The 18,291-nt window shown below is 42.6% G+C and overlaps 1 protein-coding gene across 2 annotated transcripts in view; it reads left to right on the top strand.

Moving 5' to 3' along the window:
• APBA2 (amyloid beta precursor protein binding family A member 2) overlaps positions 1-18,291 on the top strand; it is a 101,463-nt gene that overhangs the window by 61,962 nt on the left and 21,210 nt on the right. For both annotated transcript variants that reach the window (XM_065412147.1, XM_065412148.1), the window contains 3 exons: positions 2,177-2,356; positions 5,688-5,900; positions 16,154-16,273. In XM_065412147.1, the coding sequence (XP_065268219.1) occupies positions 2,177-2,356; positions 5,688-5,900; positions 16,154-16,273 (513 nt within the window). The remainder of the gene's footprint in view (positions 1-2,176; positions 2,357-5,687; positions 5,901-16,153; positions 16,274-18,291) is intronic.

The following is an 18,291-nucleotide window of genomic DNA, read 5'->3' on the forward strand; positions in this document are numbered from 1 at the left end:
ATACCTCCTGCTTTTTCCTACCTCTGTCTCTCACTGCTGCAGTGACATCTAGTGGAACTAAAAAGCAAAGTTTGCTACAAAGTTCTATGATTCTGTCTCAGTTAATTATTTAACATTTGTACAGTGCCTTGAATGTGTGAAGTGCTAAGTATTATTATTAATTATCATCTGTCTTTTCATTTCTAATGTGTCTATTGCTCTAGGCTTCCAGACATTAGTCAGTGCAATTCAACTCTCTTACAGTTAACTTTGATGGGTAGTCATCTTATATTGCAGAGATTGCATAGTCAGAGGAGCTCTCCAGAAACACACCAGAGACATGGCGAATGACTTAACAATTGGAGTCCAGCAGAGTTTCCTAAACGTGGCTAGGATATGCCCAGCAGTGTTTGGCCAGTGTGCACCATAGGCGTCGACTTCCCCTCTTTGCCGTGGGCCCAGCCCCGCCCCGCCTCTTCCCACCCCTTCCCTGCCCCCATTCTAACCCCTTCCCCAAAGTCCCCGCCCCAACTCCGTCCCCTCCCTGCCCCTATTCCAACCCCTTCCCCAAATCCCCGCCCCGGCCCCGTCACCTCCCCTGAGTGCGCCACGTTCATGCTCCTCCCGCCCCCCCCCCCCGTAGCGTGCAAATGCTGCCAAACTGAAACAGCTGTTTGGCGGCGGCTGGGCGGGAAGTGCTGGGAGGAGGAGCAGGGACGTGGCGCACTCGGGGGGGGGGGAAGAGGAGGGGGGGGCGGGGGATGAGGGGAGCTTGGCTGCCGGTGGGTGCTCCAGCCCCGGAGAACCCACAGAGTCGCCTCCTATGGTGTGCACCATGATCATAAAAGGATTCCCTGTCACAAAACCATACTATGCAAGAAGGCACAGACAAATTATTAAACATTGTTGATGCTGGCAGGCAGTGCAGGCACTGCTCTGGGTTAAATAAGGCAATCAGCAAGTGGGTGGGGGAAAAGGGGACAGGGTTTGCTGAAGCTATGGGACAGGTACAATGGCCGCAAAGTGAGAGCAGATGGATTTGCAGAAGTGGAACATGCACTGGTATAAGATCCAGGAGTATTGAAGATTCTGATGATGGAGCAGCCTAAGCTAACCATGCATCCATTTGGTCCAGTGTGAGGGTGGGCTTAATAATCACAAACAGAGGAACTCTATTCTGGTCACACATGCAAGCACAGACCCTCCTCTCTGCTGCACAGGGGACTGCAGTTGTGGTCAGAACGTACTGAGTGTCCAGACCATGTGACAATCTCTCTCTTAAGATATGGTCCACGCTGTGAAAAAGTCTGAGAACTCCTGATCTACAATATACTACTTCAGTGCTTATAGAAACAGATGCATAAGCAGCATATTACTAGCAACTGCAGCTTCTTGGTGAAAGGAGCTGATAAGAATGGCCATAGTGAGTCAGACCAATGGTCCATCTAGCCCAGTATCCTGTTTTCTGACAGTGGCCAATGGCAGATACTTCGGAGGGAATGAACAGCACAGGCAATCATCAAGTGATCCATCCCCTGCCGTCCACTCCCAGCTTCTGGCAGTCAGAGGCTAGAGACAGCCAGAACCTGGGGTTGCATCCCTGACCATCTTGGGTAATAGCTATTGATGGACCTATCCTCCATGAATTTAGTTCTTTTTGAACTTTGTTATAGCTTTGGCATTCACAGCATCCCCTGGCAATGAGTTCCATAGGTTGACTGTACCTTGTGTGAAGAAGTACTTTCTGTTGTTTGTTTTAAACCTGCTGCCTATTAATTTCATTGGGTGACCCCTAATTCTTGTGTTATCTAAAGGAGTAAATAACACTTGCTTATTCATTTTCTCCACACGAGTCATGATTTTATAGACCTCCATCATATTCCCTTAGTCATCTCTTTTTCCAAGCTGAAAAGTCGCATTCTTCTTAATCTGTCCTCATACGGAACCGGTTCCATACCCTTAATCATTTTTGTTGCCCTTCTCTGTACCTTTTCCACTTCTAAGATGCCTTTTTTTAGATGGGGTGACCAGAAGTGTCAGGAGGTGAAGAGTTTGCTGTATTGAGTTTGCCGTAGAGAGATTTATATTATCGTTGCATTCTGTATCATTTTGGGTGAATCTTTTAAGCAAATTAGCTCTGTTCATAGTTACTGAGTGGTGTTCCTCCTTTTCAGCTGCATCTTATTTTATTTTACAGGCACAGCTGATAGCTCAATCAATTGGTCAGGCTTTCAGCGTGGCCTACCAGGAGTTTCTGAGAGCCAACGGAATTAATCCAGAGGATCTCAGTCAGAAAGAATATAGTGACATAATCAATACCCAGGAGATGTATAATGATGATCTTATACACTTCTCCAATTCAGAGAACTGCAAGGAGGTAAATTCTTTTTTTTTTAATTTTTATTTCATATTGTTAATCCAGTTTTCTTATTTTTACTATTGATGCACACACTGAGCACTCAATTGGCATTTTAAGAATACATTTGCATAGGAAATAAATGGTTTTATTAGTATTCAGCCTTAGGAGCTTTTTATTTTTCCTACCCACTTTACTTTCAAGGTCCTTCTGCCTCCATCATAATAGTAATTACATTTACATTTCATATAAACGGGAAACAATAATACCTTTACATCATGCTTCAGGTGTCAACTACTTGCGTGCTATAATGAGGTGTTGATATAATAAGGGAGTTGATAATCAGGTTTTAATAACCTTGAAAATTTACATTTTAATAGATTTTATATCTGCTGTTTGGCACTAAGCGTCTCTGTAAATGAGCTGACATTTCTGATCTCAATAAGATATCTTTGGTGTATCTTCTGTATTAAGACTGTGTGTTTTAATGCTCATTCTAGAATAAAATCATATCTGGTTAATTCAAATGTTGGAGGTGCATATAGAAGAGAGAGGCCTGTTTCCAAAATATTACCTGCAAAGCTGAGGGTGGAGGAGCATTTATCTGACATAGAAGTAATGGTTTTTAATCAAGTTAGACAAAAATCACGGGACAGGATCTAAACACAGACAATATGACCTTAAAGGTCAGATTGTTCTTGGGTCTTGTGGGTGTTTGAAGGCAATGGGTGGAACAGTGAGCTGTCTGCCATCTCGGTGCTCCCCATGCAGGGATAGAGACCATGTGCTTGGGGAGAACAGGGACTGCTCTTGGGCACCCCCACGATACAATCCCCCCGAGGAGCAAGTGGGATCATGGCAAAGGGTAGGCGCAATGTCTGCACTCCCACTGTACTTGGGGAAGTTGCTAGGGGAGGGAAGGGATTTTGTCTCCTGAAGAGATTGCAAAACTCTTCTAGGGCTTAGGGGGCTTCTGTCCATCACCAGTACTGCTTGGTGGTTGAATACCATAGACTGGCCCTAATATAGCATTGTTTTTAGTCCATGAAAGAAGGGTTTTATGGAGTTCTGGCTCTGCGTGGGACAAGCATGGCTGTCTCTTATGCTTCTGTTATATCATAGCTCTTCCAAATCCCATTCATCTTATACTCCACACACTCCTATCAAAGATAAAGTGGACTTCTGCTCCGAAAGGTGACTACGTAAAATAAAAATAGCACTTTTAAAGCTGCATCTTCTCCCTCTGTGTCTGACAAGTTGTACTACTACCAATGAAGTGGGTGCAGTAGAGCTGTGGCATTGAGCAGCCTGGTTTCTGTCCTCTCGTCCTGCCTTTCTCCCCTCACCCCCCACAAATAACAGCAGCAAAATTGCCATCTGAAACCTGATTACAGAATCTTCATTGTTGGTAATATATGAAGTGGAGAGAACTTCCCTTAAGTCAATACCAGGCTTAGCATGGCATGTCAGCATAATGACTTGCATTGATAATAATGGTGTACATTTCATATTTTACCTTTCATGCAGGAAGGTCTCTAAGCACCTCAAAAACAGAATGAGACACATGGGGCCAAATCCTGTTTCCATTAAAGTAATGACAAAACTCTCCTTGGTTTCAGCGTGATGAATATTTGGCCTGTGTTCTAATGGTCTGAGTGCAGAAAGCACAATTTCTGCATTTTAAAATGGTCTCATTTTGTGACCTTGGGCAAATCATTTAATCTTTCTGTCGCAGTTTTCTCATCTGTGAAATAATAGGTGTAGTAGCACTTCTCTGCCTCATAGGGGTATTGGGAGGATTAATTAATTGAGCTTTATAAAACATTTAGAAGATGAAAAGCGCTACATGCTAAATGTTATTTCCAAGCGACGGGTCATGTGATTTCACTGGGGGTTTTGCCTAAATAAGGGATGCAGATTTTGGACCTATACGTAGGAAATGCCGTCATTTCTGGGTTAATCATGGTGACTGGAAGTGAAGGTGAAAATCCATATTCAACTGAAAACCAATCCAGGTATACGTAAATTGTAATTTATAGAGTTACAGATAGAAAAGGTAAAGAAATGGATGTGTGGTTTATACGGGTACAGTCGTTGGACTTGACAAGGTATTGTTTATGTACACATAACAACTGGAAAATATTTCAAATTGGTCACACAAGGGAAAACAAACTTAATTAGAAAATCTTGTTTTTACTTGTAATCGGAACTGATTGGATATAAATATGTGTAACACCAAGATGCCAGTTTTATAATCACTTCTCTGAGCTTAAGCATGCTTCAGAGGTGGCTACCCTTCCTGCTGCCCATTGCTCCTTGGTTCCCAGTTCTCCTAAATGAGCATGTTTACGAGTAATGATGGATTGTCTGATCATGCTGAAGCTGTTGCACTCTGCCTGCATTTCAGTCAATCCAGGGATAACCTCTGCAGAACCCAGTGAGCCTTCCTGGTTTTTACAAACAAAAAATCTCCTTCTGGGTCTCTTTTTAATTTAGAAGGCTGACCTCACTGTAGTGATGCAACTGAGCCTCCAGTGGTAAATAGGCCTTGCTTATTACAAGTAGCGCAGCCACCGCATTATTTGTTTGGGGGGAAATGTTCTTATCCAGTATTTTATTAAAGAAGACTCTCAACTTGAAAATCACACTTCTGGTTAGAAACATTACACATCCTGTAATCACAAGTAACCCCCAAGATTACTATCTCTGAGAGAAGATAATGTCATTGTATTAGAGTAGCACCTTGAGGGGCTAACAGAGATTAGGGCCCCCATTGTGCTAGGTGCTGTACAAACAGGTAAGATGCACAGAGAAATTAAGTGAATTGGTGAAGGTCACACTTGAAGTCTGTGGCAGAGCTGGAAATTGAACCTAGAACTCTTAAATTCCAATGCCTTAGCTGCAAAGTCTTAAGATCTCCCCTGGCAGCTGTGTTCCAGTGAGGAAAATTATTTCTATTTATTTAATGAAGCACATCATATATAGTCAGTTCCACTGTTTCCCATGTAGAGTCAGTAGTTTTTTAGTTTTTCCCTTGTTATAAAGACCTGTATGAATTACAACAGGTGAGCAGAAGATCCTCTATAAAAATTATTTTAAAGGAATTAGAAAAAAAATCAGAGCATCCTATTTAACGGGTGCTAGAAACTGGAATATGTGACAGGTACTCACTTTAAAAACAATTAAATTGACTCTCTCTTTTGAAGTAAAGTCTCGTGATTAATAGGAAAGTGATTTAGTTTTCTTTGTAAATGGTTAATTTTAATTAATTGACCACTGAAACAGTAGTGTTTGAAATTCAGAGGAAATGTAATTAAAACAAAACAGTGATTTGTATACATTTTCATTGCAGCTGCAGCTAGAAAAGCAGAAGGGAGAAATTCTCGGGGTGGTGATTGTGGAATCAGGATGGGGATCCATCCTACCCACAGTTATCCTGGCTAACATGATGAATGGAGGTCCTGCAGCTCGTTCAGGGAAACTAAGCATTGGAGACCAGATAATGTCTATTAATGGAACCAGTTTAGTTGGTCTTCCTCTTGCAACATGCCAAGGGATTATAAAGGTACCCAACACTTATATCTGTATACATGCATGTTTGTAGAGTGTGAGCCTGCAGGGCTGAGATTGTGTCTTTGTAAAGTGCCTGGCAAATGTCTGAGACTTATATGTGTAATAACAATAATTCCAGTTTTACTGGTGCAAGATAGACGCCGACATTTCAGGCCTTTCCTTTGAGCAGATTTTAGTAGGGACAAGTGAGTGAAGATTATGTAAGGAAGAAGAGCTGCAAGAGTATTTCACAAGACTAAATAGAGCCAGACCACACCGCACATATCTCCTAGAGAGGACCACATGTGGACCTCCACACTTACCAGTGTGAGGGAAACTCAGCTGTATCCACAGCACTATCCATCCTACGAACTGTGCGGAAGCCTTTCATTTGGAGTCCAGTGTCCATGCAAGTGGAAGGGGTGGTGGACTGGAGGGAAGAGTTGGCAGGTCGGGAGATGAATCAAGTAGATGCACTCTATCTTCCCTGTAACCCCATGAAGGTTCCCCAGAGAAGATACAATCCCTGGTTGTATTATTTTTGGCCACTGGTGCTAGTACAGATTTATATCCACCAGGGTTAGTAGCAGCTGCCAGCTATTGATGACAGCTTGCATTGTGCCATGTAATTCTGACCAGAGCAAGTCGAATTGACCTGGTGCTTAAAACTCTCATAGACTTTAAGGCCAGAAGGGGCCACCATGACCATCTAGTCTGACCTCCTTCACCCTGGAGGCCACAGAACTTCACCTGCCCACTCCTGTAATTTGCCCATAATCTGTCTGAATTACTGAAATCCTCAAATCTTGATTTTAATAATCCACCATTTATTCTACTTCATATCAGCAAGTGACCCATGTCCCAATGCTGAAGAGGAAGGCAAAAAAAAACTAGGGTCTCTGCCAATGTGACCGGGGGGGAAATTCCTTCCTGGTTCCAAATATGGCAGGGGTTAGACCCTGTAAAACCCTGAGCAAGTGGGCGAGACCCACCAGCCAGATACCTGGGAAAGAATACTCTGTAGTAACTCAGAGCCTTCCCCATCTAGTGTCCCATCACCGGCTATTGGAGATATTTGCTAATAGCAGTTGCAGATGGGCCATGTGCTATAGTAGGCAATCTCATTGTACAGTCCCCTCCATAAACTTATCAAGCTCAGTCTTGAAACAAGTTAACCTTTTTTGTTCCCACTATTCCTCTTGGAAGGCTATTCCAGAACTTTACTCCTCTGATAGTTAGAAACTTTCGTCTAATTTCAAGCCTAAACTTATTGATGATCTGTTTATATCCATTTGTTCTTGTGCCAGCGTTGGCCCTTAACTTAAATAATTCCTCTCCCTCCCTGATGTTTATCCCTCTGATGTATTTATAGAGAGCAGTCGTATTTCCTCTCAGCCTTCCTTTTGTTAGGCTAAATAAGCCAAGCTCCTGAAGTGTCCTCTGGTAAGGTAGGTTCTCTATTTCTCTCATCATCTTAGTAGCTTTTCTCTGCACCTGTTTCCAGTTTGAATTAAGCTTTCTTAAACACGGGAGACCAGAATTGCACACAGAATTCCAGATGAGGTCTCAGCAGTGTGTTGTATAATAGAGTTGGCAATTTCCTGGGAAAAACTAGTTTAGGACAGGGCGCTGGTAAATACCAGATTAAACTCAGTTTAAACTGGGAAAAATAATTGCATCTGCATCCAGCAAGTTCAGCAAGCATAGAACAAATCTTTTCAAACTTTGGATACATCTATTCAAAACTGAGGAATAGGCTTGATCTGTCCACAACATCAGAGTTGGTCTTCTGCTACAGAATAGTGCATGACCAAATGGACCTGGACTGATAGTCTGCAACTTTGCATGCTTCTGATTGCTTAATGCTCCGAGCCTACAACTCTGCATATTGTTGTTTTCATAAATCAAATGTGTTTGAAGTTTGTTTATATAATATTGAAAACTGAAATATGAGTCATGACATGTGTAACTTCCTTGAGAAAATACCAAACCAAAATGTACACAAACATTCTGATGTTCAGTATTATATATTTAGTATTACTCCCACTGTAGTTTTACTTTGTATTTGCACAACCCAAAATTAATCTATCAATCTCGTCTGATGTAACCATAATTTGAATATGTAACTAAAACTAAGTGCAATGTGGTGTGCGTTAATGAAACAGTTTTTAAAATAGAAAATACTTTAAATTGGGGCTAATTGGTTTTTCCTGCGGTGTTTAAAAAACATGATTTACCTGGTAAAAACTACCTCTGGTAAATACTGCCATCCCCATTGTATAATGGTAATAAATCTTCACTATCTCTGCCGGAAATATCTCACCTGATGCATCCTAGGATTGTACACCTCTATGCCGATATAACGCGACCCGATATAACACGAATTCAGATATAACGTGGTAAAGCAGCGCTCCGGGGGGGCGGGGCTGCACACGCCGGCGGATCAAAGCAAGTTCGATAGAACGCGGTTTCACCTATAACGTGGTAAAAATTTTTGGCTCCCGAGGACAGCGTTATATTGGGGTAGAGGTTGTGATACGGCTTTTTTACAGCCGTATCACATTGGTGGCTCATAGTCATCTGTGATCAGCCAATAGACCCAGGGCTTTTTCCTCTTCTGTCGCTTCCAACTGGTAAGTCCCCAGCTTATAACAAAAATTCTTATTGTTAGTCCGTAAGTGCCTGATTTGCACTATTAAATTTCATGCCATTCTTATTACTCCAGTTTTCAAGGTCATCCAAACCTTCCCATATGATATTCTGGTCCTCCTCCGTATTGCTTTGTGTCATCCCAACTTTGTGTCATATGCAGATTTTATTAGCACACTCCTATTTTTTGTGGTAAGGTCTCTAATGAAGATGTTAAATAAGAGTAGTCCCAAGAATGATCCCTGAGGAACTCCACTAGAAACCTTCCTTCAGCCTGACAGTTCACTCATTAGAGTCTCCACTTTAACCAGTTCCTTACTCACCTTTTGATTTTCATATTAATCCCCAATTTCTCCAATTTAACTATTAATTTCCCATGTGGAACTGTATCAAATGATATACTGAAGTTCAGGTAGATGAGATCTACTGTATTTCCTTTGTCTAGACAATCTGTTATCTTCTCAAAGAAAGAGATCAGGTTGGCCTGGCATGATCTATCTTTTGTAAACACATGTTGTATTTTATCCCAATAATCATTTACCTCTGTCCTTAACTACTCTCTGTTTCAAAATTTGTTCGAAGACCTTGCATACAATTGAGGTCAAACTCACGGGCCTGTAGTTTCCCAGATCACTTTTGGTTTTTTTTGTTAAAGATAGGTACTGTGTTTGCAATCTCCAGCTATACAGTACACCCCCTGAGTTTACAGATTATTTAAAAATCCTTGCTATAGGGCTTGCAATTTCATGTGCAAGTTCCTTTCATATTTATGGATAGATATTATCTGGGCCCCCTGATGTGGTCCCATTAAGCAGTTTAAATTTGGCTTCCACCTCAGATGTGGTAATTTCTATTTCCATATCCTCATTCCCATTTGCTACCCTGCCATTGTCCCCAAACTCCTCATTACTCTCATTAAAAACTGAGGTGAAGTAGTCATTTAGGTATTCATTTAATCCCCATCATCAGTTCTTAGTGGTCCCACTTCTTTCCTTGTTTTCTTTTTATTTATATGGCTAAAGAACCTTTTAACATTGGCTTTCATTTTCTTTGCAAGGTCCAACTCTGCCTGGCTTTTAGCAATTTTCACTTTTCCTCTATACTTTCTGATCTATGTGAGTTAGTTTTCCTCACTGATCCCTCCCATCTTCCATTCCTTGTAGACTTTATGCTTTCTCTTAATAACCAGTTTGAGGTGCTTGTTCATCCAGTTTGGTCTGACAGCCTTCCCTATGAATTTTTCCCCGTGCTTGGGATGCAGGCTTCAGATAGTTTCTGCAACTTTGACTTAAAGTAATTCCAAGCCTCCTCCACATTCAGATCCTTGAGTTCTTCAGTCGACTTCCCTAACTAATTTTCTCAAATTTTTTCAAGTTTGCCCTTTTGAAATCAGGGGCCCTAGTTGCAGACCTATTGTTGTTTATCTTTCCATTTAGTTTAAACTGAATTAACTCCTGATCACTCAAACTAAGGCTGTCCTCTACAGCCAGCTCTTCTATGAGGTCCTTTCTACTTATCAACACTAAATCTAAAATGGCACCTCCTCTTGTTGGTTCAGTGACTGTTTAGTGAAGAAATCTGTCAGCTGACCCATCCAGGACTATCTGGGCCCTACCATTATTAGTAGCACTTCTCCTCCAATGTATATCTGGGAAATTAACATGAGAGTTGTCCATATAGCCTAGTGTCCTGTCTTCTGACAAGGGCCAGTGCCAGATGTTTCAGACATAATGAACAGAATAGGGAAATTTATCAAGTGATCTACCACCTGTCATCCAGTCCCAGTTTCTGGCAGTTAAAAGTTTAGGGACACCCAGAGCATGGGGTTGCGTCCCTGTCCATCTTGGCTACTAGCCATTGATAGTCTTATCCTCCATGAACTTACCTAATTCAGTTATATCCAGTTTTACTTTTGGCCTTCACAGCATCCCCAGCAATGAATTCCACAGGTTGGCTGTGCACTGTGTGAAAAAGTTCTTTTTTATGTTTGTTATTGGGTGACCCTTGATTCTTGTGTTAAGTGAAAGGGTAAATAACACTTCCTGTTCACTTTCTCCACACCATTCATGATTTGATAGACATATATCATATCGACCCGTAGTTATCTCTTTTCTAAGATGAACAGTCCCCGTTTTTTTTAATCTCTCCTCATATGAAAGCTGTTCCATACCCTTATAATTTTTGCTGCCCTTCTCTGTACTTTTTCCAATTCTAATATATCTTTTTTGAGATGGGGCTACCAGAACTGCATGTAGTATTCAGGGTGTGGGCGTATCAGGGATTGATATCATAGCATTATGATATTTACTGTCTTATCTATCGCTCTCTTAATGGTTTCTAACAGTGTTAGCTTTTTTGAGTGCTGCTGCACATTGAGCTGATGTTTTCAGAGAACTATCCACAATGACTCCAAGATCTCTTTCTTGAGTGGTAACAGCTAATTTAGACCTCCTCATTTTGTATGTATAGTTGGGATTATGTTTTCCAATGTGCTTTACCTTGCATTTATCAACACTGCATTTCATCTGCCATTTTGTTCTCAATCACCTAGTTTTGTGAGATCCATTTGTAACTCTTCACAGTCAGCTTTGGACTTAACTATCTTAAGTAATTTTTTATTGTCTGCAAAGTTTGCCACCTCACTGTTTACCCCTTTTTCCAGATCTTTTATGAATATGTTGAACAGCACTGGTCCCGGTACAGATCCCTGGGGGACACCATTGTTCACCTCTCTCCACTGTGAAAACTGACGGTTTATTCCTACCCTTTCTTTCCTATCTTTTAACCAGTTACTGATCCATGAGAGGACCTTCCCTTTTATTCCATGACTGCCTACTTTGCCTAGGAGCCTTTGGTTTTGGACCTTGTCAGAGGCCAAGTACACTTTTGAAAGTCCAAGTACACTATATCCACCGGATCACCCTTGTCCACATGCTTGTTGACACCCTCAGAGAATTCTAATAGATTGGTGAGGCATGATTTCCCTTTACAAAAGCCATGTTAACTCTTCCCCAACATATGATTAATCTGTGTTTCTGATAATTCTGTTCTTTACTTATAATTTCAACCAATTTGCCTGGTACTGAAGTTAGGCTTACTGGCCTGTAATTGTCAGGATCACCTCTAGAGGCTTTTTAAAAAAATCAGTGTTTTCGTTGTTGTGTGCTTTCTTGCTTGCTGTGTGCCTGCTTGATTGAAGTTTATAGTGTGATCTATTTGAGGGGCTGTGTCCTGAGCCTAGTGGCCTGCAAGGCTGAGAGCTTCCACATGAGGTTCTAGCCTGCCATTCTTTGATCCCTAATCCTTTTTGGATCCCTTGTTCATAAACAACCAGAGGAGCTAGCAAACAGGAGCAGGAAACTTTCAGAGGGGCTTTAGAGACTGAGCATGACAGCCAGTTACACCTAATAAACATTCTCTAAATTTAGGCCAACCCCTCCTTTCCCTTCCCCGCCCCCCTCCCCTCCCCAAAAACGGGGGGAAATGAAAACACACACACAACCCTGTAAGAGTAAAAATCATGCCGGCAGAAGTCCAGCAGCAGAGTGGGGGCTAGCCATTTTATTGCACTGAATGCAGCATGTATAATTACCTGCTTTATGTTCAGGTGGTGTATGTGTGCATTTGGTGCAAGCAGCTCGTGGCCCTCAGAGACCGTGTATGGGCTCTTGAGACCAGAGTTGCTGAACTGGAGGAGCGAAGGGAGACTGAGAGATACGTAGAAGAGACTTTCCGGGACACAATAGAGCGGTCCCATCCCCCAACTGACAGCCTCTGTGCTGTTGAGGAGCATGAAAGTCTGGGAAAGAGAACCTCAAGCTGGAGTGGAGGGAAACAATCCATAGTTGGGACCCTCCTTCTGGATGATGCCATGGTACCCTCTCACACTGAGTATACCTCTCTGCAGAAGGGGACCGCTGTTACTATGAAGAGAGAGGTACACCTCTACCCCGATAGAACGCAACCTGATATAACATGAATTCGGATATAACGCGGTAAAGCAGCGGGGAGCCCTGGGCCCTTTAAAGTGCCACCCGAGCCCCGCTGCTTTACCCGAATTCGTGTGGCGCCCCGGGCTCTTTAAATCCCCACCCGAGCCCCACAGCCAGAGCTCCGGCGGTGATTTAAAAGGCCCGGGGCTCCTCACAGCAGCTGGAGCACCGTGCCCTTTAAATCCCCGCCGGGGCTCCGGCAGCCGGGCTTGGGTGGGGATTTAAAGGGCCAGAGGCTTCAGCCGCTGCAGGGACTCCCGAGCCCTTTAAATCCCCGCCCGAGCCCCGCTGCCAGAGCGCCGGCGGTGATTTAAAGGGCCCGGGGCTCCCCGCAGCGGCTGGAGCACCGGGCCCTTTAAATCACCGCCGGGGAAGCCGGTCCAGTCCGGCACGGCGTACTGGCTCTTGCGGTACGCCGTACTGGACCGAACCCGATATAATGCGGTCTCACCTATAAGGCGGTGAGATTTTTTGGCTCCCGAGGACCACGTTATATCGGGGTAGAGGTGTAATATTAATGGGGGAATTGATTACTAGAAATATAGTTGGTTAGTAAATGACTGGGAGAACAGCATGGTGAATTGCCTGCTGGGTGCAAAGGTTGAGGTCCTCTCAAGACAGCAAGACAGACTTAGTTGCAGTGCTTCGGAGGAGCCAGTGGTCATGGTATACGTAGGTATGCATGACATAGGGAAATGTAGGAGAGAAAGATCCTGGAGGCCAAATTTAGGCTGCTACATAAGAGATTAAAGTCTAGGAACTCCACGGTAGCATTCTCTGAAACTCTTCCAGTTCTATGCGCAGGGCCAGTTAGATGGGTAGAACTGCAGGGTCTCAATGTGTGGATGAGATGTTCGGAGGAGGGATTTAGGTTTGTTAGGAACTGGGGTACCTTTTTGGAAAGGAGGTGCCTATACAGGAAGGATGGGCAATGCCTAAACCAAAATGGAACCAGGTTACTGGAATGTAAACTTAAAAGCTCATAGAGGAGTTTTTACATTAAGGGCTGGGGAAAAGCCAACAGAGGTAGGAGAAGCCCATGGTTCGGACAGACACATCCCTTAGAGGGAGGATTTATTAAAGTGGATATTCTATATCCTAGTAAAGAGGAGAAGAGAGAAGTTGATAAAGTACAGGTAGGAAATTAATAGAAAAAGTTCAACGAAAGAGAGTCCTATTCAATTACATCACATGAGAGCAGACAATTAAATATTGACAAATTTTATAAGTGCTTGTTTACAAGTGCTAGAAGTCTTAAGTACTGAGATGGGTGAAATTGAGTGCCTGGTATTACATGAGGATATTGGTAATTAGTTTCCCATAATCACAAAATTCCCAGTTGTAGTATTTAATTAAAAATACTGAAAAGGTCTCTATCTACACATCAGATCCAGGGGATTTGTAGCAGACTTTAAGCACTATCCCAGTGGAACCTCTGTTATGTTTCTTCCCTAAAGTGATTTTGACCCAAACAGATGCCATTTTATCCATTCCATCACTTCTAATTTCTTTACAGTCTACCTTGTCATTAATGTACAATGCTGCTCCACCACCTTTTCCTTTACTTCTGTCTTTCCTGAACAGGACATACCTTCAATACCTGTATTCCGGTCATGACTACTATTTTACCATATTTTTGTTCTCCCTATATCCTTCACCAGTAGTTCTAGTTCCCTCATTTTGTTACCCAGGCTCCTTGCATTGATGTACAGACATCTTATTTGTTTTTGCTTGGCTTCACCCAGATTCTTCGCCTGATTAGGTATAGTCGTTTTACTGCCAGTATTGCCTACCTGACTGTTACTGTCAGTTATGTTGGCACTGCCTTTCCTCTTGTTGTCTATTCTCCTGCACTCTGTTGTTCCTTTATCCATTGCTGTATCCTCTTTTACTTGATTTTCCTCCTGGTTAATGTGTGAAGATTACATGAGTCTCTCCCAACCGTCTCCCCCAAATTCTTAGTTAAAAGTTCTTTTAATGAGTCGTGCCAACCTCCATCCCAGAAGTCTATTTCCCTCCCTACTCAGGTGGAGTCCATCCCATGAGAACAGTCCCTGTGAATGCCTCCCAGTGATTGACCATCCCAAAGCCTTCCTCATAGCACCACTGCCTGAGCCGTCTGTTGATCATTATAATCTTGTTTCACCTTCACTCTCCTTCTCTACAGACAGGTGGAATCCCAACCATAGAATCATAGAAGATTAGGGTTGGAAGAGACCTCAGGAGGTCATCTAGTCCAACCCCCTGCTCAAAGCAGGACCAATCCCAGTGTAGATCATCTGAGTCTCCCTTTCTTTAAGCGTCTTCCCCAGCCTGGCATAGTCTTCCTTGATGTTTCCAAGTGAGAATCTAGCAGTACCATTTGTTCCCATGTGAAGGACAATTAGTGGATTCTTTCCTGCTCCCATTAGGATCCTCTACAGCCTCATGTCCACATCCTCTATCTTAGCTCCCAGCAGACAGAACACTCATCTGTGCTTGGGATCAGCCCTGGTGACAGGTGGTCTGTTTTTCTTAATAGGGAATCCCAGTCACATAGATCTGCCTCTTTCTGGAGTTGGTGCAATTCTCCGGCATTCCCCCTTTTGTTCTTTTGGACTACAAATTGTCTTGTCTTCTGTTCCCCCTTGCAACCTTCTGAGGCTGTCCTCCTGGGGCTCTGAACTCTAGCTATCTCCATTGTCTCTTCCCCTCTTCTTGTAGACTAGTAGCTCTTCTCTTCTTCCTTGTTCTCCCAGCCTGCCTCTCCCTTTCATTTTCCAACTCAGCAAACCTGATCCTCAGCTCTATTTCTCATTTACTAGCCTGTTTTTTCCTCAGCCTTGTTCTTATAATCATATGCTTCCACTGCCACTTTCCTTATCCAGCAATCTATCCTTACAGTTCTCTGATCCAGGCATGCACTTGCAAGTCCTGAGCTTCCCCTTTAGCCTCCTCTTTCCTTTCCTCTATTAGCCACTCAAATCCCCTTTGAAACTCAACCATAGTTTCTAGATGCATCTCCAAACTTTGGATCTTCTCTTCCATCGGCCCTACCAGGTGGCATGTCATAAAAATGAAACATCTTTCAGGTACCCCCTCCATAATAATGTACATCCTACAGTTTCCACTTCCAGTCATCTTCATTGGGAACCAATCAGCACTACGACCCACAGTATTGCTAATGCTGTTGGAGGTGGTTCAGCGTTAATGATGGTTGGAAAATTTGAGATAATTCGTTAGAGCAGAGAAGGCCTTGGCCTCACTATCCCCATTTGTAAAATGGAGATTACAGTATCTTATTATGAGACATGTTGAAGCTGCATCCTTTAATGATTATGAAGGGCTGTGAGATCCTTGAGTTGAAGGTACTATTTATATAAGAGTGAATTGTTATTGTTGGTAAGGTTTTGGGATGGCCAGCTGGACTAATAGTTTGGAAAGAGTCCCTGACTTCTTTCCTCAGGATCAATAGGATAATTTTCATTTAGAGTGGCAGAATGTTCCTTCATATGGGCAGTCCTATGTTAGTTGCAGCTGCAGGGGGAGAGGAATACAGGGTTTCAAGCTCAGCAACGTCACATACTTCCAGTGAGCACCAATTAGAACCACTTCAGAAAATGCTAACATTTGGGATATTTTTCAGGGTCTTAAGAACCAGACGCAGGTGAAACTGAACATTGTCAGCTGTCCTCCTGTTACAACCGTCCTCATAAAACGACCAGACCTGAAATACCAGCTGGGCTTCAGTGTACAGAATGGAATCGTAAGTTTGTACTTTAATTGTTTATGGCTTTTATGTGGAAACATGTTAAAAAGCTAAATAACTGGAATATTAAAAAAACCAAAAACAAATTGTGTACTTTTTACGCACTTTGAACCTTTTGAGCTTCCTGGTTTATCAAGTAGCCTTGCAAGCAGTATATTTCAGAGGCAGAATGTTACATCTGTATGTTGTGGAGATAAGTGTGTGTGTGTGTGTGTAATGTTGTTTGTTGTAGCATGTACCCAAACACAAAGTAAACATTTGATTTTTAGGAGATTGGATGTCCTAGCATCTGTCTAGCAGAAGGAACAGATGGGAGGGTGAGAGAAGTAAAGTAGCAGTCAAGGATGTGACAGGCTGCTGATGTGGGGCATGCAGTGCAGTTAGGCTGTGCCAGTTGTTGAGGTCACTGAGACCTAAAGTCACAAGCATAAGTCCCATCCCTGAAGTATTCATTGCTGCTGATAGGCTTGAAGAGAAGGGGCTGTTCATAGCCAGTGAAAATTTGTGTAGAGCTTGTATGTGTGCTTGAGTCATAATCACTCATTAACTAAGACCATCATGCCATCAGGATATCTGTTTTCTGAGAATTCAGTTTGTCTGATCTGTACCCATATTCCACAAACACAGGACCTCTATTTTTCCATTTTGATCCCTTGATTTATCAAACCTTCTTATTAAATCTACTGTACGTCGACATCCTTAAATCTACTACCCCTTTGTCTGTGCCTCCTCTGATCTACTATATACGATGTGGTGCTATGCCCGGTAAAACCTTTTCATTAGTAATATAACTTTAAATGTTGTTTGTAACATCTGTGGTGCTTCTCCATTCTAGGAATAAAGAATATTGTAAATACACTGTAAATAAAAGTAGAAGCATTGAATGGCAAGTTTTAAAGATTGTGCCCAATGCACATGCAGTGGAACTTACTTACATTGGAGCCTGTGGAGAAAAGGGTTCATTTTCAGAGGCGTTTCACAATAAATAGAGCATCCACTATTTAAAAAAGAGAGCTAGGAATAAGCCTGCTTCTCATCTTCCACCTACCCTGCCAGTATGATATCTTTTTGCCTACAACTGGCTCTTTTACTCTGTTGTTTAGCTCTGGTAGTGGTTTTTTTTTTTCCCCCTCTTACTTTTTTTTTATTTAGGGTATACATTTAATTTGAGCCTCTATTGTGGTGTTTTTAAATAGTTTCCATGCAGCTTGCAGGCATTTGTCTCTTGTGACTGTTCTTTTTAATTTCTGTTTAACTAGCCTCCTCGTTTTTGTGTAGTTCCCCCTTTTGAAGTTAAATGCTACTTGTGGTGGGTTTCTTTGGTATTTTCTCCCCTATGGGGATGTTACATTTAAATTACATTATGGTCACTATTACTGGGTGGTTCAGCTATCTTCACCTCTTGGAGCAGATCATGTGATGAATTTAGGATCAAGTCAGGAAATGCCTCTCCCCTTGTGGGTCTAGGACTAGCTGATTCAAGAAGCACACATTAATGTACTCAGTCTATCTGGAGATAGTTCAAATCCCCCATTATTATTGGATTTTTTGTTTTTGTAGCCTTTCTAATCTACCTGAGCATTTCACATGTCAGGGAGATCCTGGCCAGGTGGTCAGTAATATATTCCTATTGCTATACTCTGACTAGTCAAGCATGGAATTTCTGTTTATAGAGATTCTTTGGTACAGTTTGATTCATTTAAGATATTTTATTAAATTTGACTCTATGCTTTCTTTCACATATAGGGCCACTCCTGCACCAATGTGACCTCCTGTATATTTTGTACCCTGTTATTCTTCTTCGAGTGATTGTTCACGTCCATTACACATTAGGTGTACGCGCGCTGCGTGCACGAACGTCGGAAACTTTCCCCCTCAGCGGCTCCCGTCGGGCCTGCAGGGTCTCCCCTCCCGCCAGAGTGGCGCCCCGCTCTAGCGTATATATACCCCTGCCGGCCCGACCCTCCCTCAGTTCCTTCTTACCGTCCGTGGCGACATTGGAACAACTCTATCTC

Source organism: Emys orbicularis, chromosome 10 (genome assembly GCF_028017835.1).
Source record: "Emys orbicularis isolate rEmyOrb1 chromosome 10, rEmyOrb1.hap1, whole genome shotgun sequence".
Lineage (NCBI taxonomy): Eukaryota > Metazoa > Chordata > Testudines > Emydidae > Emys > Emys orbicularis.